The sequence below is a fragment of the Myxocyprinus asiaticus genome, chromosome 12, assembly GCF_019703515.2.
Source record: "Myxocyprinus asiaticus isolate MX2 ecotype Aquarium Trade chromosome 12, UBuf_Myxa_2, whole genome shotgun sequence".
Lineage (NCBI taxonomy): Eukaryota > Metazoa > Chordata > Actinopteri > Cypriniformes > Catostomidae > Myxocyprinus > Myxocyprinus asiaticus.
This window is the reverse complement of record NC_059355.1, coordinates 30,613,215-30,639,293: the sequence shown is the minus strand read 5'-3', so window position 1 is coordinate 30,639,293 and position 26,079 is coordinate 30,613,215. Positions and strand designations below refer to the sequence as shown.

Below are 26,079 nucleotides of genomic sequence, written 5' to 3'. Positions count from 1 at the left end.
TTACTTTTTGCCTGGTCAATGTTAAAATTATCAAAACATCCCATTATCTTGCATTAAAGGGGGGACCATAATCTTTTGTAGGGACCAGAATTTCATTGAGACTTGAGGGTTGGGTCATTTGGCTAACCACCAAGCAACACCTAACAGTCTAGCAACCATCTGGAACACCTGAGCAACTGCACAGCAATACCCTGGCAACCACATAAAACACCCCAGCATCATTGCTGCAAGTTTTGCATGGACAATCACCACTCACATTTTGTTATGAATATTATTATGTAGTTTTGCTTCAGACAAGTAAGTATTGTCCAGCTAGTCCTATTAGTGGAAAAACATTGCATAAGGAAGGCTGCTTTATGTGTGAAATGATGGGGAGAGTGATTATGCTTTTGGCTAATCTTTAGAGTCACAAGGGCCATTTCGCATTTCAACCAGCAGTCACAGCAGCTCTGGTTTGTATCAGTGCTCCAACACTGCCGTTGCATTATGATTGAGAAATATACACTTGGGTCTGGGTCTGGCAAAACTAAGTGGAGCCTGATTCTGCCTATAATGAATCTCATAATGATGTAAAATGAACGTTCAGTGTATGTTTTGTCTTAATGTATGGCTACATGGCCTCAAGAGCTCAGAGGCTTTTGTAATTAGCTCTGCTAGCTAGAACTCTTTGCTTGAGGGCATGACATTACAAGTCAGCACTAATCAGGGAGAGATTTAGAGCTGTCACACAAACAACTGCTACTCAGGAGGATAGCTAGGTCCAATCAGGTTCTGCTCTATCCTAGGTCATGTGAGGTCACAACGAAATTGCGCGTTATCTAGATACAACGGTCACACAGTTTAACCCCTGTAACCTGAAATCTACCACCTCCGTAAACTCCTGTAACAGTGTAAACACAGAATTGCTTATCACGCAGCAGCTTTTGATGGCTCTAACTGTCTCCTGGAGTCCATTTGTGCGGCGTGGTAGTGCTTTCGGCCCATCTCCCTGATTACATTTCCCTGCACTACTGCTTCCTGTCATGCTGGATGGACTTAAGAAATATTAATGGGCTCCATTGGGGAGATTGCTTTTGTGCGAGAGCAGGGGGCCTGCTTCACGCTGTCACTCTGGCTAATTTCTTTGCCCAGCCCTTTAGCTCGTGGCAATGACACTGCCTTGGCTTGGATGCTGTTGTGTGTATGTGTGTGTCTCTGTGTAGCAGGTCAACTGCTCCCTGGTCTCCTGCAGACTCCACCCTCCATATGCCCTAATGTAATCAGTCTGGCAGAACAGAGATCATTTGGTTCAGATTACATGTCTTTTTACTATATGAAATACTTTCAGTATTGTGGTAATGCATATTTTTGCACAAAGTAGATGTGATGTCTTTCTCAGCCTGATACTCATTACTTTTAAGCACACATCAAATAAAATGCCAACATATGCTTTGGTTTTCCGTGTGCCACTACTTCTCTCACACAGTGCGCAACGCAAAAGTGCGTTGTCTGGACATGCACCTGCCAACTAGACTTCAGCAACAGTAAAATGGTCGAAAATCCATTGGGAGGAAAAACAGTCTTTTACATATCATATGAATCATACATATGATTTAAATTAGTAAACCAGATTCCAGAAACATAGAGAGCTGGCTTTAATATTCATTCTGTATTTAAATTTATAACAAATAAAATGCATAGCAGTCAGTACACATGTGGTGTTAGTAAATAAAACAATTTTATTTCTGATGGAGTACATTTCTGGAAGGAGAAAATTGGCAACAGTAGCTGAACAGTAGCTGAGCACCATGACAAAAATAGAAATGGGACATCTGACAACTGAAGACATTTCCAGTGTAGACACATTCGCAAAACTTAGTTTGTGCTATGATGCCCAAAAATACTGTCTAGGTAGACAGCTCACTAGGTTTTGAAAGAACAGCATAGGGGCCATTCACACCGAATATGTGTTTTTGTGTTTTTTCTGCACTGTTTATCAGTTGTTTTCCTAAGTAATAATTAGCTAGATGGACATCTTTGATTGTGACACCTTCTTGCGAAGGAGCACCATATTTTTAAGATGCCGTGTCAAGTTAAAAGAATGTTTAACATTTTAAAAAAACGTGTCTCGAGAAACCTGTGTTCTGTTTTATTCTAGCTTTTGTAGTGCAAAATGCATTAGGTCTGAACAGCCCTTTTAGTCTGGCTTTGTTTAAGCCCTATTTTTTTTTTTTTTTTTTTGCATTCAATGGAGAGCTGTATTTAATAGAAGTGAACATTTCTGTGGCACACTCTCCCTTCTGTCACTCAAAAACACAGCTTGGTTCAGGTCTCCTGAACATGGTCACAAGCACACACACCATCCAGATATGAGATCAGACAGTGCTCCAGAACAAATCAGATTTGGCAATGAGTGAAGATGCTTACTCCATCTTACACACTAAAGCTAACAAGGTTTAGTCTATGCACAGCTCCCGGAGGCTGATGCATCCATACCTGTGTTCAGACAGAGAAGTGGGAATGCATTGGCGAGCACTTCAGGCTTGTTAGAGAGTGAGGGGAAGGTTACAGAAGTCAAGAGAAAGCGAGAGAGCAAGATGGGAGCACCTTTTCTGACAGCACAGACGGAAAGTGATCAAGTTTAAATAAAGAACAGGAAAATCTGCCATATACAGTTCAAGTGAGAAGTTTATATACACTTAGGTTGAAGTCATTAAAACTAATTTTTTAACCACTCCACAGATTTCATATTAGCAAACTATAGTTTTGGCAAGTCGTTTAGGACATCTATTTTGTGCCTGACACAAGTAATTTTTCCAACAATTGTCTACAGACAGATTGTTTAACTTTTAATTGATTATATCACAATTCCAGTGGGTCAGAAGTTTACATACACTAAGTTAACTGTGCCTTTAAGCAGCTTGGAAAATTCCAGAAAATGATGTTAAGCCTTTAGGCAATTAGCCACTTAGCTTCTGACAGGCTAATTGGAGTCAATTGGAGGTGTACCTGTGGATGTATTTTAAGGCCTATACCTTCAAACTCAATGCCTCTTTGCTTGACGTCATGAGAAAATAAAATGACATCAGTCAAGACTTCAGAAAAAAAAAATTGTGGACCTCCACAAGTCTGGTTCAACCTTGGGAGCAATTTCTAAATTTCTGAAGGTACCACATTCATCTGTACAAACAATAGTACACAAGTATAAACACCATGGGACCACACAGCCATCATACCACTCACGAAGGAGACGCATATTGTTTGGTGCGAAAAGTGCAAACCAAATCCCAGAGCAACCGCAAAGGACCTTGTGAAGATGCTGGAGGAAATAAGTTGACAAGTATCTATATCCACAGTAAAACGAGTCCTATATCGACATAACCTGAAAGGCTGCTCAGCAAGGAAGAAAACATTGCTCCAAAACCACCATAAAAAAGCCAGACTACAGTTTGCAAGTGCACATGGGGACAAAGATCTTACTATTTGGAGAAATGTCCTCTGGTCTAATGAATCAAAACTTGAACTGTTTGGCCATAATGACCATCGTTTTATTTGGAGTAAAAAGGGTGAGGCTTGCAAGCCGAAGAACACCATCCCAACCGTGAAGCATGGGGGTGGCAGCATCATGTTGTGGGGGTGCTTTGCTGCAGGAGGGACTGGTGCACTTCACAAAATAGATGGCATCATGAGAAGGGAAAATTATGTGGATATATTGAAGCAACATCTCTAGACATCAGCCAGGAATTTAAAGTTTGGTCACAAATTGGTCTTCCAAATGGACAGTGACCGCAAGCAGACCTCCAAAATAGGGTGAAAACTAACAATTATTTTGATAATCGATTAATCTAACGATTATTAGAACGATTGTTCGACTATTCGGCGATTATGGCAACGATTAATCATTAGCTGTTAACTGATTATTCAGCTTGTACCCCGACTTAAAAGGTTGTATTAAACGTGCTTACTAACAATAAAGAGGACAAAATCATTGTCACAAGGTTCAATAAATGAGGAAGCGGGAGATGGCAATTCCAACTCAGGTATGTCACTCTTTATTCTCATTAACAAAAACATGTTTGCATAAGGTGCAACGGTGAAGCTTCACAACGGCAATAGCCAACACACAAATAGCTTCAGTTGTCTTTATGGCGTCTGTTTCTCTCTTGAGCTCTCTATGGACAGGGCACCTTTTATCTCCCCTCTCTCTCACTGCGAACATAGAAACAGCAATTACCAGCAATTCATTTCAGGTGAAAATCCTTACCGCTTCCTCTCCCCAGACGAACGCTCGACCACGCCCTCGCCTCCACAATCATCTTTAAAAATACCTCTAAATGACATTCACTGAGTTAAAGGGAAAACACTACTTTTTATTAAGTTTAATTCAGTAAAGAAATTAACCGAAATTCAAGTGTTTTTGTCTTGTTTTCAATTTAAAATAGTCTAAAAATCCTTAAAATAAGATACATTTACTTGAGAAGCAGCATATAAGATATTTAGACTTGCTTTAAGAGAATGCATCTTAAATATAAGTGTATTTTGTATGTAAGTGTATTTTTTAACTTTATACTTCTGCAATTGCTGTAAAGACAGAACGTACTTATATTCAAGATCTGTTCTCTAAAAGCAAGTCTAAATATCTTATATGCTGCTTCTCAGGTGAATGCATATTTTTTTAAGGATTTTTAGATATTTTAAAATAGTTGTATTTTAAATATTATATTCAACATTCTCAGATAACAATTTTTTTTCTTCAGTATAGCTGCTAAAGTAAGTGTACGTTGCTTTAAAGGAGTTTTAGATATTTATATTGGAAAACAAGCCAAAACAAAAACAAATCAAACACATATTCTGTTGCAGTGCATAATGGGGCAAAGACTACCCTCTCTCACCTTTCTGTTCACTTCAATCCATCTTTAACTCACAAAAAAAAAACCTCTCACTTATTAATAAAGCTGCGTATTGCCAATTTTCTTCACGATAAGAAATGCACAGTGACACATATACTGTATAATGATTCAATAAGTCGCGAGCCATCACGCTATAATCTAGCTGCATTAAGCATGCACGCTCGAGGGATGAGCGTCCCCATGTGCATCAGCCGGGTGCAGTTTCAATCTCTCCTCCTTAGATCGGGACATTCACGCAACTCATAGAAGAGGTGCTGACCACACAGAGAAATGCCAGTTTTGGAGTTTGTTGTTATTTACATGATCTACTACCATATCATTTGAACTTCAATAAAGCTATAACGCATTAAATATAACTGTATTTAAAATGTAACGGCGGGGTGTTTCCTTTTAAGATGCTTGACATGCAAGTTTTGCTTCAGTGGAGCGGCAGCTCCAGCTCTACATATTCCACAACGAGAGTGCTTCTTTATTTACTTATTTTGTATTTTTCATTATAATTCCCTCATACTTTGCGATCTACATAACCTCAAGCTGTTTGAAAAGTTTAGAGTGCATCTGGACTGTGAGCTGTGTAATTCTTCCTCTCCTCAGTCAGGCGCAAACCTCAGTGCTGCTCTCGCACGTCATCATTTGAGTTTAATGTGATCTCGTTACGTTAAATGAGACCAAATGACTATTCGACAATGGAAAATTTTGTCAATAATGTTTTATTGTCGACATTGTCGATAACGTCAGCTAATCGTTTCAGCCCTACTCCAAAGTTGTGTCAAAATGGCTTAAGAACAACAAAGTCAAGGTATCGGAGTGGCCATCACAAAGCCCTGAACTCAATCTGATAGAAAATTTGTGGGCAGAACTGAAAAAGCGTGTGCGAGCAAGGAGGCCTACAAACCTGACTCAGTTACACCAGTTCTGTCTGGAGGAATGGTCCAAAATTCCAGCAACTTATTGTAAGAAGCTTGTGGAAGTCTACCCAAAGGTTTGACCCAAGTTAAACAATTTAAAGGCAATGCTACCAAATACTAACAAAGTTTATGTAAACCTCTGATCCACTGGGAATGTGATGAAAGAAATAAAAGCTGAAATAAATCGTTCAAATATTTTCTACGATTAAATGTCAGGAATTGTGAAAAACTGAGTTTAAATGTATTTGGCTAAGGTGTATGTAAACTTCTGACTTCAGCTGTATAAATCCTGCAGGCATATCAGGCTGGTATCGGTGGAATCGCTAATTAAAAAGTAAGCCCGTGTTTTGCTATGGCTGCACTTTGAGAAGTTGATGTGTTAATATTCTGCAGATGGGTCAGGAGGATGTGAGGGTTCTCTGCATTCGTCCTATGTGGGGAGACAGATGTCTTGCAGACACGCTCTGAATACAGTTGCAGCTCTCTCCCTCTCAATCTCCTCTACTGGCTCCGGTCCACTGTTTAACATTTACTATGGTCTATCATGTGCATTCTTCTCCGATATCCCTGAAGTAATAAAAGCTGGATTTAGTGGGAAGCTGAAGATTTTTAGTGCATTCAAAGTGAGTTACTGTATCCTGTCAGCCAGAGACATGATAGAACAAGAACAATAGACCATTTTCTCTGTGCCAACATGTCTTTCACCGACAGCCACGGCTGGGACAACAATTATAATACAAGTTATAATTAATTTTCTATTAGGGCTCAGTGATATAAGCAAAAATGTATATCCTGATGCTCTCAATATTTTTGTAGATAACAATGTATTTCATGTTATACACTTAATATTAATATATATATATATATAAAAAAAATAATAATAATAATAAAAAACTGAAGAAAAAAATAGTAAAGAATCCTTTTGACTTAAAACTAAATTTTTTTTTGAGGAGTCATGTAAATTGTGATGAAACAAAATTGGCATATTATGTATCGAATTGGTTCAATTGGTACCCAAATTCTACAGAATTGGTTCAAAATTAGTTTTTCCTCAAAACTTTTCTATATATATTTATTGTACCATATTTTAAGTACACATATCTAGAAGTACAGCCAGTTTTCATATTGTATTTTATAAGACTTTTTTTGTTTTTCCTCTCTCATAATTTGTCACTTAGAAACATAGAAATATACTGTAATACAAAGGATTTTATTTATTAAAAATTTGTTTCCATCCCCCTTCTGAAGATTATTTTAATGAATTTTTCTAGAAGATTTTCACAGCCAAACAAATTAAAATGACAGTTTTATAAGATTAATCAAAAACATTTTCTCTGTAAAATACATAAATTGTCATATTGATTTGAGAGTTAATGATTTATGAAACTGAACAAATATTTAATTAATCATTATCATAAAAGTTTAGTTAATAACTTAGTTACTTTTGTTTTGACAAAACACCAGGTGTTTCGTAAGTGACCACAATATTTTGTTTGCAAGGTTATATCACATTCCCTCAAATTTTTTGCTTAATCTTAACTCATGAAATGTTTTATGTTGAAAATATTGCAAACATAAAAGATTTGTGATAAATAAAATATTTTTAAATGAAATGTAATTAAATAATTTTAATAATTTGTTTTAGACATAATTTTTCTAATCATCCGTATATAGAAGGACAACACTACTTTTGAATTGTCATTGCAGTAAAGGACTGCGTGGTCCTACAACATGTTTTTCATTCAGATGACGAATAGTTTAAAATAATAACTCCAGTGGTTTTAGTTTTAAAAATAAAAGCTCAACAATAATATTAATATTAAGCCTTAGCTGTCTTAAAGGGTTAGTTCATCCAAAAATGAAAATTCTCTCATCATTTACTCACCCTCATGCCATCCAAAATGTGAATGACTTTCTTTCTTCTGCTGAACACAAATGAAGATTCGTAGAAGAATATTTCATCTCTGTTTGTCCATAAAATGCAAGTGAATATGTGCCAAAGTTTTTAAGCTCCAAAATCCACATAAGGGCAACATAAAAGTGCTCCAGACGACTCTGGTGTACTTCATTTATCTTCAGAAGAGATAACATAGGTATGGGTGCGAAAAAAATCAATATTTATGTCAGTTTTTACTATAAATTCTCCTCCCTTCTCAGTCAATCTCCACTTTCACTTTCACAATCTACTTCTGTTTTTGGTGATTCACATTCTTTGTGCATATCGCCCCCTACTGTTCAGGGAGGAAAATTTATTGTAAAAAATGACATTTATCTGTTTCTCAGAACTATTCCTTTAACTAATGTATCATCGACTGTTTTTTCATTTTAAAACAGTACATCACTCACCCCTTTGTTTTATTCACTAAATCCTTTTTTCTGAATGATTAACTGTATGAAAATCAATCCCAAGTTACTGTTAAAATGCTATGCCAACTGCATTATTTACAATTCTATTTTTTCTGTTTTAATGCCTATTCTGCGTTTGAAAGTGACAGCTAAGCCTGATGAAAGGAAACATGGTGTCAACAGAATGTGCTCACTACCAAGTGCTTTGTTTGTGTTGCTGGATGAGTTGAATCAGTAAGGATCAGTACTCACATGCCCTGTACACCCACACAGCTAATGGATGTTGGGCCCTGTGAACACATCCCATAATTCAATCTAATGACTTATCTAAAAGCCAGTGATTGTGTTGGCTATTTGTCAATCAAGGGCACAATTTTTGATAGGAATATTTAACATTCATACACATACAGTTTCAAAGTGTCTGTTTCCATGGGCAACCTGACCCTTTCATGTCCAATATTTGCCAGGTCACTATGCTATAGCTAACTATATGACATGTCTTGACCTCATATGCTCCATACAAGTGTTTGCTGTACTGTTTATTTCCGTTTCAGGCAGAATTGGACACAGTTATCCCATATGCTGTATGATAAAGTTCATAGATCTGTTCCAGAACCTTCACATCCACACTAAATCCACAGATTTTCAAGTCTCAAAAACAAAAAAACAAAAAAAACAGCAGGTGTTCCACTGTCGTTGAGAGGCGTACTGTAAATCTAACATCCTAACTGTCATGGAACCTCATACTGTAAGTGACTGATCTGGAACGCTCAACATAGGCAGCAACTCTGTACTCCACAAATAGTGCTTCACATAGGAGACTCGACTTACAATTGATTCCTTCAGATTTTACTGCAACTGCAAGGCGTGGTGTGAGCGCTAAGTGAAAGTGCGAGCGTTCCGCAACTGCTACCGGGTCCTTGAATAACATATAACGTGCGAGTAAGGGCAGCCGGTGGAGTTTCTGGTGCCCCCCTAGGGAGTTGGTGCCCTACACAGACTGCATAATATGCAATATGCTGCTGTCTCCAAGATTTTGTGTGGATGATTGAAAATACATCTGGATGAAGCATGTTTTGTCCACTCATGTTTATAAAGATATTGCTATTAATCGCGATTAATAAAAAAATAAATAAAAAATAAAAGATGCGATTAATCACTATTAAATATTTTACTCATTTGACAGCCCTAAAAAATACGTAGCACACACAAATATTGGGTAAAATAGTCCATTTGTAATTACACTGTACTATTTTGTTGGTACTTTTCACTATTGAATGAAATGTAAATATTTAGAAATGTAAATATCTCACCTCGTCAATCATCTTTTTTTTTTTTTCCCACAGAGCAATGCATTCTGAGATAGCCTTATCCAAGAAGGACACATGTGATGCTGACTTAGAATTTGACTAAAATAATTATGTTGGGAGTGCGCCTATGATGGCTTTGGAATTGAGCACATGAGTCCTTACTGTTTTCCAAGAGTGTAGTTAATATCAATCACTGCTGCATGGTTTGTTTATGTGAAGTGTTCACATGGTACGGTGCGTGTGCACTCCTACGTATATTTATACTAGTGAATCTGGTCTCTGTGTAAGACAGATGGAATGGTCTTATTCTGTGTCTGTAAGCTCTGTCCCATGGGTCCTCTAAACTCATTATCAGTTGTCTTTTCTTGGTCCAGCTAACAGTATGCATGCACTGCTCTAAGGTAAATTTGGCCGAGAGTGTGTAAAATTGATTCACTTTTGCCATCTAGTGTTTGTTTGTTGTTGTTGCTGTTGTTTTTACCTTTAATATGGGTGGAAAGAGACTTGTGTTATGTTTGATACAGTTCACAATTCCACTCAAATATTAGTTGAATTTTAAATAGAGGTACCTTTTCCAGGCCAAGAACTCCTTAGTGGATAGAGAGATGAGGTACTTATTGTTACATACTGTATTGTATAAAATTGAGTGATGCTTTTTAACTGTCTATAATAAAATACTTATAGTATCTTATTAATGTATTTTTACATATTGATGTTTTGATACTTGCATATACATGCTAATAAAGCCATTAAAATGAACATGGATGTACATAGTTGTACATTACATTTAAGTTTTACGTACTACATTGTGATATGGAAGGGACAATGAAACATTTAGCTGAACTTCAGCTTCTTAACTTTAGCTTTTGTAAAACATTTGTATTTTATTTATTTTTTCACAAAAAGGTGTTTGATATCAATCTAGTGGCAGACCATCTCCAGTATCACTGTAGACCCCTTTTTGATGACCCTTGTTCTACAGTAGAATCAAAAATTTTGTAATAATTGTACAAGACTTGTGTTTTATTTCAGAGGCCTCTCAAGTTGAACCACACAAATAGATCTTATAGTGTAAATTGTAATCTTAGTTGAATTGTGATAGTTGAATTGTGCCATCTGGTGGATGGTTTAATGCCTGCATAAAATATAGGTTTCTGTACTATCTTATATGGTCATAGTTCACAAGTTCTGCTATTTGCATTGTTTTTGTGTAATAGACACTTAAATTCAATTTACAATTAATCTTGTTTTCTTTTCTTTCTTTATTTCAGAAGGAGCTGAGTCTTCCCAGAAGAGGCAGTTTGTGAGTACCTGGTTTCATTTATTTTTTTATTTTTCTCAGGAGGTAGAGTGAAATCTCTGTTTATATCGAGGGCCCTTAAGGCCAGTGAATGCGGTCTATTGTGAAGAACCAGACCTTGGGGGAAAAGCAATTTTATTAAATCTTTCCTGAGTGAAGTGGATGCTGTGCTCATTCAGGAAAGATGCGTTTAGTTCTGGTCATCTGTTTTAATTATGATTAAGTGTGTCCTGTGTGTTGTTACTTAAAACTCTTTAAAATACTGTAGGAGTGCAGTGGTGAAGTACAGAGATGGCTTATGTGAAGTGTTTACTTTGGTGTCCCACTTTGCATGTGCTAGTACTAATTCAGTTGGTATTTTTTATTTGCAGATCATTTGCAGTCATTCTGTTCTGCTTGCTTCTCTATAAAAAGTTCGCAGTCACAGATCAACACCGGACTAATAAATGACATGTCCAATTCAGGCACCCCGGCATCAGTCATTCAGACTAGCTCTTATTGCTTGGATATCTTTGTCACACTTGAATGCAAGACAATAATGGCAAATGATGAATTTATTGGAGTACATGTAGAATGCAACACTATTTAATGTCAGTCTGAGATTAGCAGTGGATGCCATACTTGGCACGAATTTTGCTTCACAACTACTCATCTAGAACAAATTCTAGTAAGGTTTAGATATAATCAAGTGAACATATAATGACTGCAATCCTTAATTGAAAAACATATATTAAATGAATGATGCATTTATAAATATTACATTAAAAAAATGAACTGACTTCTTTTAATAATGCCATCAAAAATCATTTTTATTCTCTTGATTAGCCTCTGAATCCCTCATACAGGATTGTTGGTTATTATAGGCAGCGAATGATATATCGACCAGATGGAGGCATCTCAGTAGACGGGATGATACACAGTCATTCAATTTGGATGCCTTCATACATCTGGATAGTGCCTGAAAAGGCGTAATTTTTATCATTTATGACAACCTGTATCTATTTGGTTGGCATTTCTACCAGATCACTGTGTAGTCAATGCGGTTTCTACTGCACATGGACAGGGTCACAGAGGTCGTAAGGTGACCGGTAGGGAGAATGACAGTCAGATAACTGCAGCCCGTTTCCAACAGCTGAGCATCTCTGTCCCCATTCTGACACACCTATGTTTATCTTTCTGGCTATTTATTTTTATCTCCCTACCAGCAAAGAATGTGCACTTTTTACAGCCTATCATAAGAAAGCACCATATCCGCATGAGCAGGAGTGGGGTGTGGGGGCAGGGGTGTGCAGACAGTGTTTAGTGGGTGTAAAATTGAGTGTGTGAGCATAATGTTGTTGTGCTCTTTGTACATGCACAGGGTTTTTGTTTTGTTGTCTTTGTAAGGTTCAGAATGACCAGCAGGGGTGGGCAGAATGCCTGCTATTGTGAGGGTTCAGTGAGTTTATTCCACCCGCTGCTGGATTACAGAACTTAATCAAATCAAGCTTTCTATTCAATCACACTGTTAGTCAGTGAGCTCTCATTTTATCCCTCATTCATTTAGAGGTTTGGTACTTCACTCTCTGACTCTCTCTCATCTCCTTCTCATTCTTATCCCTCTCAAATTTTTACTTTTCTCTTCCTTTAAAGGCAGGGTTCCCACGGTCATGGAAGACCTTGAAATATCTGGGAATTTTTAAATTGTGATTTGCAAGCCTGGAAAAGTCGTGGACATGAATAAAATCTTAAAATGTCATGGAAATTTCTGAAGTCACTATTATTTTTTTCAAGTAATGCTCAGCTAAAATACTTAATTGGCTAGAAAATTCTCTTTATGGAGTGAAAGCTCTATAAATGGATTTTTAAAAAATCCTTATCCACTATTCACGAACAATTGAATGTTAAAAAATTAAATTGCATCATTTACTCACCCTCATATAGTTACAAACCCATATGACTTTCTTTCTTCAGTGGAGCACAAAAGATGTTTAACAAAATGTTGGAACTGCTCCATACAATGAAAGTGAATTGAGTACAAAGGGTGTGGAGCTCCAAAAATGACAACAAAAAGTAAAAAACACCATAAATGCATTACGAAAATACTATAGTCTATTCTAAGTCTTCTTAAGTTATAAGGTAGCTTTGTTTGAGGAACAGACCCAAATTTAAGTCGTTATTCACTGAAAGTCTTCTCTGCAGTTGCGGCTTTCAAATCCCATTTGCGCTTGCTCATATTTAAGCTTGGTGCATTGCACTTGGTTTCGAGATGTATGAGGATATTTTTTAGATTCATTGATGGCAAACTTGATGTGGCGTGTTTTGACATGCCAAGTTTAAATATTCGCATACGAGATTTGAGAGCTACAGTCGAGGGAAGATAGCAACATTAGGTTTGTCTCTCACACAAAGCTATCAAATGGCTCCAGAAAATTTGGAATATAGAACACAGGTCATATGCACTACTTTTATGGTTTTTGGAGCTTGACAGCTGCAGTTTTTTTTTTTGCATGAGAATATTCTTCAAACAATCTCCTTATGTTTTTTTAGGATAGAAAGAAAGCCATATGTGTTTGAAACATCATGATTGTTGAACTATTCTTTTTGACATACACCAACACTTCACACACACACACACACACACACACACACACACACACACACACACACACAGAGCTATAGATCATGTGTCATTTTTATTTCATTAGGCTTTCCTGTCGCGGTGTCTCTGTGTTAAAATCAGTCAGGTTTAGCGCTCATGTTGGTGCTTCTCTGTTCTTTGATCCTGGCTGTTGTCTCTTTGCTGGTGTGAGGGGCTACATATAGCCAATTGTTTTTGCTGGGAACAGTGGATAGGACGTTGATGTTATCTTGGTTCCCAGAAGTTTCTACGGAGATGGACCAGTGTGAGGTAGGGGCAACAGCTGCACCTCCCCCAGGGTCTTGTGATATCATGAGAATGCCCTCTCACTCATAGTTTGGTGTGTTTGTGTCTCTGACTGACTTGCCAACATTCACAGACTAGCAGCAGAGCCATGAGGAGAATGAAGCTTTGCCGCCGCCTTAAACTGTTGATGTCTAATTTGCCCAAGTATTTGGATTCTCCGCTCTTCACTTTGGAACTGTTATATAACATCCACTCTTCAAACTGAAGGAAAGACAGAAAGTTCCTGGACACAACATTAAGAGGACTGTCATTTGAATACAAATGCCATCATGGCTTCAGTCACACAGAAATGGATACTTGCTTTGGTAGCGGTCAAACTGAGACTGGATAAAGGCACATATAACAGTCTAACAGACATGGCTGGATTTGCAGAGACTTTTATAGTCAGAGTTAGTAGTTGTACAGCAGACTTCAACAGTAGGCTATGCTTTTGCGCTAGTTCCAGCTCAGAGTGAAAAGTGGTGCCTTTCCCATTTTTTTTGTTTGTCTTTTCATTTACTCATGAACATGAAAAAAAGAAAGGAACGACTTGGAGCCCCCAACCTGCGCTTACAGTAAGAGTTACTTTAGCTCGCAAGTTCACATCATACATGACAAGTGTGAGCCTACGAAATATGCATGTATTCGTTCACAGATGAACTTTTAAGGAATGTTCCAGGTTCAATACAAGTTAGGCTCAATTAACAGAATTTGTGGTTTAGATTTAATGCTAATTTCTTTTATAAAAGAGCAAAAATCGCCTTTACAGTGAAACAATTACAATGCAATTGAATGGATCCAGTATATAAACATTAAAAGTTTAAAAAGTGTTGGCACTAGATGTAAACATTATATGTGTTGTCATGATGAAGTAACATTGGTAAACCCTATATTCTGGTAAACACTGTAACTGTGGTAAATCCCTGATTTTATTCAAATAAAATAATGTTAATATATATAATGTTTACACGTCTTGTGCCTATACTTTTGAAATCGTGTGTATTTTAATGTTTATGAACTAGGGCTGGGCGATACGTAAAAAATATTTTATCGTTAATCGCCTTAAAAAATATCCGATTATATCGTCAAACCCCCCTGCCGAGTGTCGGTGAATATTTTTGCTTTAAAAATTAAAGCAAATTCATTTATTGAAACACAAAAAAACATAAAAGACATTTCTAAATTCAAATTGCACTTAAAAGTAAATGAAAAAAGCAATAAAATAATGAAGTGATCAAAAAATCTTATTTAACAACCTCCCCAAATCCAAACATTTACCATCTCCAACGGCCCCATTTGCCATCACGCGAGCGTCCGTCAATGACAACAGGTGGAAAATGACTAATAGCCTACAGATTAAGAACTAAAGATAATTATAAATGGAATGATAATAATAATTATAATAATAAAGCCTAATAAATTCCCATGTGTTCCCAAAATAATGCTGCCAAATTTGTGTTCTTATCGAATTTGTGTTTGTTGCATTTTGGTTACAGTTAATGCTGCCTAAAGAATATAAAATAGAACTAAATTTTAGGTTCAAGGTGAACGTGTCTTGTGTTATTTTATGATTTAATCCCTTTCGTCTTTGCTTCTTTAATACAAAGATATATAATACTGAACCTGCAGAGTCGCATTCACAATGCATGTTAACCGCGAACTGGCACAGCGCCTCCTGAGATGATCAGAGATCATTTGCAGCATTCTCATAGATGACATTATTCTTGCAAACAGTTTTCAGATGATTGAAACAGAGAAAAAAGAGTGAAAACTCTTTACATGCACTTGTTTCAAGAGACAGGCTCGCACTGTACGCCTCTGAACCAGTGGTGTAGTAGTGACTGAAGAGGTGGGCATACTGTGAATTTATCTAGGAAAAATGCGTAACACTTTATACTTACTATAATTAATAAACTAATACATACATTACCTTATACATAATAAACTGTTAACCATTGTATAGATAATGACTATTGAGGGTAGAAATGTTCACGTTAACATGGCATCTTATATTACGGTATACAGTAAGAAATGATGATTAGGCTATTTGATTTATTTGTGTACAAAAATTTTATTTTCTATGTATAGTGAAATTGCTCTCCTATTAAATTAAGATGATTTGATATCACGTGGGAAAAAAGGCACCTCTGACAGCAGTAAAAGACATTTGAATCAAAAACTAGCACGGGTGCAGTGACACTCAGTATTTTCCCAAATTTTAATAGTCAAAATGTCTATCTGCCCATGCCTTCAGTTGCGGTCCCACCTCCCGCTGTTCCGTGCAGGATTAGAGACTATCTCTGTATACTTATTTAAAAAAATTATAATAATCACAATTCACTCAAAGGTGCTGCAGTATCACCTCAGTATAATTAAAAGTTGTGGGTCAAAAACGTCCTCGTTGTTCTGGTGGCCATGCGTATTATCACTCATTTTAGGTAGGCATATGCAAAATCCTTTGAAAGATAGGTGGGCATACGACATATGCCTGTGTATGCCCTAGACCAGTGGTTCTCAACATTTTTGACTCCATGGCCCCCCATTGTCGGAAAAAATATTCGAAGGCCCCCCATGTAGGCTATTAGATATTTATAAGATATTTCCTTAAAACTTGTGATTCCAGAAATGTCTAGAACTGTATATTCTTCATTAAAAGCAAGCTTTTGAAGGGAGTTATTACATTTTTAGCATTTTCAGTAAGTTGAATTATAATAATTATATAAAAATGATAATAATCTATCATATTTTAAATAATTTGAAGAGATCTGGAGGCCCCCTTGGAAGTGTGCTGAGGTCCCCTAGTGGGTCCCGACCCCCTGGTTGAGAACCACTGCCGTAGACTACACTAATGCTCTGAACAAACAGCGAATCAGACGTGGGCATTGATGGCTTTATTTTGTCTGTTCTTAAAAATATGTAAGTGTGTTTCTTCAAGTGTGTATCTTTGTGACTAACAGCATTTCTTGTCATGTGTCACTCCGAGACGTCTTACAGGTCGCCCGCCTGTTGTGGGTAGAGAGCAAAATTACTAGCATATGAAATGCATTTGGACGAGGAGCTGGATTCAGCCTCAGTTTCACAACCTGTCCTATGTTTAATGTATTTGGCGACTTCCCAGATCCGTGGTTTTGCCATTTCCCGATATTGTCGATCATCGTCTGTCAATTGAGTGTCGCAGTCGGCATCGGGATCTTTGTAAGATATCGTCGATATCCGATAACATCGTCCTGTCACCCAGCCCTATTATGAACTGACCCAAATCACTTCTATTGTTAGTGCCTTACTGTAAACACAATTTTTGCTTCTTTTTTTTAAAATAATTTTTTGGGTTGTATTCATCTTTATGCCACAGATTGAGCTTAACTTGAAATAATTTTGGAATATTAATTCTATCTTCTTTCTATGCTTAAATTGAGTGCAATTAATATGGTGCCATTTAATTTTTCCAATGCATGAGTTTTAGCTTTTTAGGTTTCTAAACATGACCACAGCATTAACTTTACAAAAACAGAATGCAGACTTCTCTGACCTCCCTTGCAGTAAAGCACTGGGTTTCCTCTGTCTCTGTGGGAACCCGATACCTGCTTTTCCCTCATGCACTCAGTCCTGGCTGAATTTCTAGCTCTCGGTCTGGTTGATTGACAGCCACAGTGTGTGTCTCAGCTTACAGCTTCCAGAAAGAATAGAATTCCAAAAAGGCTCAAAGAAATAAGAAGGAAAGTCAATCCCCAGCAGAGTGTGTTTGTTTATGATTCAGCCTAGTCAGCTCCTCTTGCCCCTTGTTGGCACTGTATTCCTGGCCTTTGGCCTGTTGCCCAGCTTTACCCAGGAAGATGCACTCGACCCTGGGCTGCACCTCTGAGAGCAAAGGACATCTGCCTTGGTAAGCTGAAGTAGCTCCCTCTTGACACAAAACTACGTTTTCTATTAGGGGTGGCCGATATACCCGTTACATTATAAACCGGTAGAAATTTGGCAACTGTATACATTTTGGATTATGGTCTGTATCGCGATTACACAAAATCGCCACCACGTGACAAGAAATGTGCACCTTATTCTGTTCACATCACATGTAGGAGGTACACATTCTGTTGGAGAAATGGAGGAGGAAGACGGAGTAGCTTCAGTTGAGACTGAGAGAATGAAAGAAACAGGGTTTTTCAGGTAGGTAACTGACAATTTTTCGGTGGCCACCCATTCAATGACATTCATCTTGCGTTCTAAAAAAAAAATAAGCTTATCATTTGACACGCGCAGCTGTGTTTTACGTGATTGTCGTGCGTGCAATATCTGAAGCATGAAAGTGCATGCCAGTTCAGGTTTACCATTTGTGCCCCACAGACAGGAGAGCTTAAAGCGGGATCATACTAGAGGTCTGCACGGGCCTTAAAATGAAACCCAACCAGTACCTGAGACCGTGTATTGTATGTATATATAAATATGGGCCCTACCAGGCCCGAACAATACTGTCAGATTTTAAGCCTGAACCTGACCCAAACCCGAAATCACTTACTATCTAATTTCTTCTCCTAGCAAGTACTGTTGCAATAGGCTGTATTTTATGTAAGCATATAGGCAACATTTGTAACAGTACTGAAACGATAAACATACAAATTTTTTAACAAGGCACAGCAGCCCCTTAGTACACTAGAGCAGAAGGAAAGAAAAAAAAAACATTGCCTTATCGTTTATTTGCTGAAACTTCCCTTGGTGCAGAACAATCTGGAATAATATGAAACAATGCAACAGTCCCCTCTATGCAGCCTGAACTTGTTCAGAACATTGAATCTTTGTGACAACTGCGCTAAAAACAATCTAGATGCAGCGCAAAGAATGAAACTGAGCGCAGGTATCTCAACATGCATTTTTGAAAATGTGAAATTCGTATTAACTTGACATTGTGTTTAAAATATGCCGGTCCTGCATGAGACACTGAAGATCAAGCGAGACGCAGTGCAAATGTAAAAGACATTCGTCCAGCATGTGTTTAAACAATGGGAAAACAGAACAGACGTGCGCAAAAACACGTTCATTGTGAATGGCCCCTAACTTGTCCGTTCGCACGTGTCTGTGAGTGAGAGCGCGTGCACGAAACAAGTTCGGTAAGCCTGTTTATTGTTTCATTAATTACAAACCCGAACCCGACCCGAACCCAATGTCTTCATTGAAAAACTGACCCGAACTGTCGGGTTCTCTGGTCCCGCCGGGCCCTGGTCGGAGTCCCCTAGATCACGCTACTCAATCCGGTTTTGAACAAAGTTCAAAACTTACGTGACTCGTTTGAATTCTACTGAGTTGAGTTTTTTTTACCTTAAAGCACTATGGAGGAAGTCAAACATCTCAAATGGCGAGAGAGCCCAAAATTCTAACCAACACTAATGAGGAAAACAGCTAAAACAAGGTGTCATACGCCAACAATCATCTGTCATGCGGATTTTTTTAAACTACACATCATAACCCTTAATAAAATTAAGTCTGAATGATGTTAGATATTAGGAAAAAACCAAATTTGCTTTCAGATATTCTCTACAGTGATAACTTAAATCATTTAGAGCCAAATTAAGTGTTTGTATATATAAGTGTTTTTATATATACTTATGTTTCCTTTGTTGCATTGCTTTCAGAAGATGTCAAGTTTCTTGAGGAAAATTCATAATCAAAATAATAATACTAGTCAACAACAGACTGAAATGTGGTATAATGTGAAATTTAGCATTGTGGTAAGGTTGATTTAAAACCAAATTGAGTTTTTTTCTTTTTTTTTTTTTTTACTCTGACAATGTTTGTCTAGTTCCAAATAAAGAGATAATCATATAAGAGGATGTCGCTTCATTAAATTAAATGACTAGATTATTCAAAAATAGTTATTTAATATATAAACCAATTTTTATTGATTTTTTATTTTTATTTTTTTACAAATAATTAACTATATCGTGATATACAGTATATCGTTATCGTGATGTAAAACGATTCATATCGTGATATAAGATTTTGGTCATATCGCCCACCCCTATTTTCTATATAGCATTTGACAAATTCAATTCAATTTTGAGTTTACTTTAGTTTGATTATTATTAAGGCATATTCACACTGAGTCATCAAAACAAAACAATGCATTCCTGTGGATTCCTTCTCACCAAATGTGAAAATTCACCCTGCATCAAAGTGATTTTTTTTTTTTTTTTTTTTTTTTTTGCTCTATAGGTTGTCGCAGCAAGAAAAGCAAAAAATAAAGATATGGCCAGCAATTACAAGCAAAGTAGGAATTTGTTTATTTAGTAGAACAACTTTACTATTATTATGATATTATCGTATTTCATGATATGATAATGAAATCATGATATCATGAAACAAACTAGTATTTGTTCTCAGTTAAATGGAAAAGATCAATAAATAGCAATATTAATATAATATTGCAGAATTAAAATACTTTGGTTAAAGATGCAACACACATTTCAATTCTTTTTACAGCTTGCATTTCACAAATATAGTTATATTAATGAAAACATGATACTTTGTGACTCTGCCCCACCCCCAGTTATTTTAGCATCATTTTCTAGATTGTAAACAACACAAAGGATCAATTCTGATGTAACAACAAGGAGAATGAAATTTCTCCCTTCTCACTGCTGGAGGTCTCTTTTAGACTTGAATGATGCCTGGACCGAATGTACCCCAGAGCCTGACGGAACAGTCATCCTATCCTAGTGCCAGCCAGCTATAGCTTCAGTGTGCCCAGTCACTGTGTGTACATTACTGCTGAACGAGCCTGTCACCAACATCTCTCAGGAGTACCAGGGCAACAGAATGTCATACAAACAGCTCAAAACTGGATTTTGTTTTTTACACATGTTCAACTTCGAACCTGCTGCCATGTCATACTGCAACTTTTACTGAGAGGGAGCAAGAGAGGAGTTCATTTCACACTGTGTGCTTAAAGTGTGGACATGAACTGAAGCAGAAATATTGAGATTGTAAAATGAAGCTTTTGCCCTGGTCATGTTTACGAACGGCTGTAGGTCATCCTACCTTTTCATGCCTCCACGCATATATACAAATACGATCACTCAGAGCCTTTTTTTTTTAATCACTCGTGTTCCTCCTTGCTTTCCTCTCCTGCCACATTCACTTAAAAGAATCTGGGCAACTGCTCAGTACCGTTGTCATGGCAACAGCAGCCTCCTGCAGCATCTCCTCTCCCCTACCTCCTCTTGCTCTTCTGCTCTCTTCCTCCCGTCCCCTGGTGGACCCGAGGGGCCAGTGTCTGCCCCTGCGCTTGCCCCCAGCGCCAATCCCTTCTGGAGGTAAGGTTATGATGCGAGAGAATTCCCGCACTTGCCCCTGGTCCAACCTTCCTCACTACAGCATGCTTGCAGACAGACTCTGCTGTGTCTCATATCGTGTGTCTCATATTTTTGTCTAATTTGTGTAAATGTTGTCTAATGGGGTTGTGTAGTAAAATTACTGAAATCTCCAGGCTGGTTACTTAAATGTTGCTGGTTCAATCACTGCATGGAGTGAGCCATCACTATTGTGCCCTTGAGCAAGGCTGTTTAAGGGAGATTGCCCATGTCAATTTAGTGTACTGGTTAAAAGTGTCTGTCAAAATGACTGCTTACTCACTAGTGGTCAGCAGTCATGTGTTTTTCAATGGCTGATACTGATGTCTCGAGATCAATGTGATGTCAATATATATTACAATTTAATGATTTCAAATTGAACACTTTTATTTTTTTTACATAATGTTTAATCAGAATTCACAAAATATGTGGATTATAGGGGGCCTGGGTAGCTACCCGAGTATTGACGCTGACTACCACCTCTGGAGTTGCGAGTTTGAATCCAGGGCGTGCTGAGTGACTGGTCTCCTAAGCAACCAAATTGGCCCGGTTGCTAGGGAGGGTAGAGTCACATGGGGTAACCTCCTCGTGGTCATGATTAGGGGTTTCCGCTCTCAATGGGGCGTGTGGTAAATTGTGCGTGGATCGCAGAGATTAGCATGAGCCTCCACATGCTGTGAGTCTCCACGGTGTCATGCACAGCGAACCACATGATAAGATGCACGGATGCACGGTCTCAGAAGCGGAGGCAACTGTCTTCCGTCACCTGGATTGAGGTGAGTAACTGCACCACCACGAGGACCTACTAAGTAGTGGGAATTGGGCATTCCAAATTGGCAGAAAAGGCAATAAAAAATTAAAATAAAATAAAAATGTGGATTATTCATTGAAAAAGCTATAAATCAATAGATTTTGTATGTCACACAAGGGAAAGCTACCACTTCTGTTAATCTGCCCAAAAGGCATGATTATCGCCAGTGCCAGTAATCCCAGAATGGCCAAATAACCACCTTTTTCGTGAACGTGGAAGTGTTCCACGATTCGACTGTTTTCAAGGTATTACATTTGTAAAAATGGTCAAAAAAACATGTGGCTCTATAGTGCCGATACTTAAGTCGAGATGGCGGTTTTTTATTGACAGTGAATCAACTGTGTAGATGTCATGAAGCGATGGTCCAAGCTTGGTTACGTTGATATCATTAACTACTTTGAGTTATTATTACAGCCAACAACAGTTGAGCCTGAAATTTATATATATATATATATATATATATATATATATATATATATATACTGTATATATATATATATATATATATATATATATATATATACTGTATATAAAAAGAACAAACTTATGGTTGTTGTTCTCCGTCTGGATCGCTCGTTTTGGTAGTTTTTACATTGCGTCTCAAGATCAGAAACAGAAAACTGGCAATTAGAATCATCAGGCACCGTCCATTGGTTGCTCAGGAAAATTGTGGATAGACCAATTTATTGGCCTGGCTGATATCAGTGTCTAACTATTACTAATCACAGTAGCTTGATCATTCATTGAGGACCTATTATGAATGGATGGATGAATGAATACGATAGATGGATAGATGATGAGTGGATGGATGGATGGTAGAGCTGTTTCCGATGCAATCATATAGCCTATCGATATACTGTATATTGCATTAATGTTTCTGGCAATATCAATACTTTAGCTCCCTGTGTATACATTTACATTTTTCTGTTTGTGTATTTATACAATGTCTAGCATTTCAACAATGAAATAACAGCTTGTCTAAATAAGCGCAAGAGTGGTGTTTCTAAGTGCGATCACAGCTGCTTCTAAAAGGCACAAGAAAAATTGAAACTTAATATGCATTATCATTCTTTCTTTCACGGACAAGCTCGGCCTCTCTCACTTGTTTTCGTGACATATTTATCACAGTAATGTAAGTATTGTGAGGGAGTTGTCCATACCTAGCCCGGGTGGATGGATGGATCTTTTGTGCAGCTATATCTGATGAAACCAGAATTCCTTGTAATAGTTTGCCTAAACACTGCTCATTAACTCAAGTTTGAGTGTGTGTTACCTTTGTGTGTGTTGACTGCCTGTGCAGCAGAATGAGAGTGATTCTGCTTGGAGACACATGCAATAGAGCTGCTCTGCACTAATGAGCTGCTCTGGAATGTCAGAACACAATGTTCTGTCCCATTTGGCTGTTTGTATGTGTCTGTTCACCTTGATCCCTCTCTGATCTCTTGGTTGAAGACACAAATTGGTGGGCACAGCCTGCTCTCGGGTGTCCTCTAGTTGTAGGTTAAGTATATTTGCACTGAAGTGTAGGGATACAATGTGTGTAAGTTTTTGGCATTGTAGATGTACATGAAAAACAACACAGTGTATGGAATACTGCTATGTGTTATTTAGAGGGCACGGAGGTCATCAGGATCAGTGTGGACTCTTTATGACCTTCAATTCACATTCAGCAGAGTTTGAGGAAATCTCAGCAGTATACTTTGTTGTATTCATGCTCAAATATTGCCTTGCCTTCCACTGCACTGTCCATACTCTTTTGATCATTATGACAATAATAGAAAATATGTTCAAAATGATTTGCTTTCCTTTTGAAGCTTCTTTTGCCCCTGTGCATTGACTTGATGCACCAGATACCATATCCAAGATGTTATTGTTTAAGTGGAAAGTGTTTTTTTTTTTTTTTTTTTTTTTAAGTTCGCTGCAGGTTTAGACCAACAGAGAAGCTGCAGGAAATCAAGTCTTAAACCCTTTTAGAACTGCAGCTGTTAGAGCTCAACTCAACAGGGCATGCAAGAGATAGACAGGGAGCTGTTCCAAAGACAGCTTCTTATTCTTTTTCTCCAACATGGTATCTTCTCTCACTGGTTATTTTCCCATACATAAGAGGGGTTTGAGCCAATTTGACAGAACTGTCTCTTATTTTATTGGGCCAGCGCTGCTTTGTCACTACACCATTTGTCTGTTCTTTTTGCCTTGCAAACTTGTGTAGGGCTGCCTAAAAGTAGCAATTTTTTTTTTATTAATCATGATCTTCATTTGAACAATCCAAGATCGATTTTTAAAAATCCGAAGATCAATCTTTTACTATTATTTTCGCATTTACTTGAAGTTTGGTCATGTTGATTGTTATATTGGGTAATCATTTTATAATGTACCAAGTTGCAAGGTCACCTGTATAATATTACAGCAATACCTAAGAGAAAGAATTTCTTTCAAATGTAGGCAAAATGAACATTATAACTGAAATATACCCAAATTAATCAGAATCAAATCAAATCATTTTGAAATAGAATCAAATCGAGAGCTTGTTAATCGGAATCGAATCACATTGGGAAATCTGTATGAATTGAACATTAATGTTGCAAATTCTGCTGATTTCACTGCTGACATACAGTAGGTCTGTTTGGTTGAAATTGTGAGAAAGACAAGTGATGGTCGTGGAAGGAGCAATTAGCATCAGTTGGTTTCAGTTAGCATCAGCTTTTTCAATTTAACAACTTAGTAATGTTTTGCACTGTTCCCTGTTGTTTTCAAGGTTATGTATGTATAATGTACTGTAAATAGCTGTAAAATTTCATGCTATCCGAAGTATGTTTTCTTATTATCATCACTGGTCTGATTTGTCCGATATACCGCATAACATGAGGGTTTATTTCTTCAAATTAAAGCTGAATACACTTTTCTGTGCCGTAATTGTTTTAAACAATTGTATCCATTCTTTCTACTGTATTTAAAATTTTTTGATGCCTCATTTCAATTAAGCATGTAGAAGTTTAAATGTGATTTTTTTTTTAAACAGACAAACTATATAGATACATTTTATATTGCCCATCATATCAGTTATAGACCATAACAAAAAAAAATATATATATTATCGTCTATCAGCATCTGCCTAAATTTCAATATGGTTACATCCCTAATAACATTATAAATACCCTATATATTACAGCATATTATATCAGCACTGATTATGTGCTTGTTTGGTGTGTACGGTTGTGTATGGTATTAGGTGGAGGCGTTTTCTCTCTCTAGCTGTTTGTTCTTTGATGTGTGTCTGGAGCGATTGAACCCCTGGTGTCAGTTATCTCAAGGTGACACAGGGCTGCCATGCTTGTCTGCATCTACCCTACTACTAAACCGCTGACACACACACACACACACACACACACACACACACACACACACACACACACACACACACACACACACACACACACACACACACACACACACACACACACACACACACACACTCTCACACTCACACACACACACACTCACACTCTCACTCACTCACTCACTCACTCAAATCATATCAACCAGCCATTAATCTTTTTTGATTCCCTATATTTCACTAATTTTTTTTTTTCTTAATCAGCTTGATCCAAAAAATACACACACTGAACAATCTGCCTTATTCTAGGTCTGGACCATTTGACTTGAGCAAACATAATCCTTCATTTGTTTGTCCATGAGTGTGTGTGTGTGTGTGTGTGTGTGTGTGTGTGTGTGTGTGTGTTGACTTTAATCCCCTGTCATACTGTCACTTTTTCCCGGGATGCTGCGCTGAATGTTCTTGTCAAATCCAGTGATTTCCAGCTGACAGTACATCCAGCATTAAAATGTATCACCATTTCTCAAAATTTCTATCAAGCACTGGCGCGTAATTGGCAGTAATATACTGATTTTGGTCCTGTTTAGAGTTGTCTGCATCTTTATAAGTACATGTATTGCTGTGTATTTGAGTGAGAAGGTGAGGGAGAGAGAGGAGCAGTGGGTGTGAAGGAGAGAGAGAGAGAGAGTGAGAGAAAGCATATGACGGCTTCTCACACGAGCTCTAGCGGTGTCACAGGTTGCTGCCGGCAGCAGCAGCAGGAACATCATCCCAGCGCCTGCTATCACAGGAAGCGCACTCGTTTAGCCAGCTGTTTTTTCACGTTTAATCTCTGGATGACTGCCATGTTAGAATACCAATATCATGTCTGACTCTTTCTGGACCGTGCTGTCCAATTTCTCCCTGCCGGAGAGAAGCATGCTCCGCCGATCTAAG

The 26,079-nt window shown here is 37.6% G+C and overlaps 1 protein-coding gene across 6 annotated transcripts in view; it reads left to right on the top strand.

The window, feature by feature from the left end:
• LOC127448744 (microtubule-associated serine/threonine-protein kinase 2-like) overlaps positions 1-26,079 on the top strand; it is a 218,729-nt gene that overhangs the window by 143,408 nt on the left and 49,242 nt on the right. For all 6 annotated transcript variants that reach the window (XM_051711552.1, XM_051711554.1, XM_051711551.1 and 3 more), the window contains one exon: positions 10,725-10,756. In XM_051711552.1, coding sequence (XP_051567512.1) covers positions 10,725-10,756 — 32 coding nt within the window. The remainder of the gene's footprint in view (positions 1-10,724; positions 10,757-26,079) is intronic.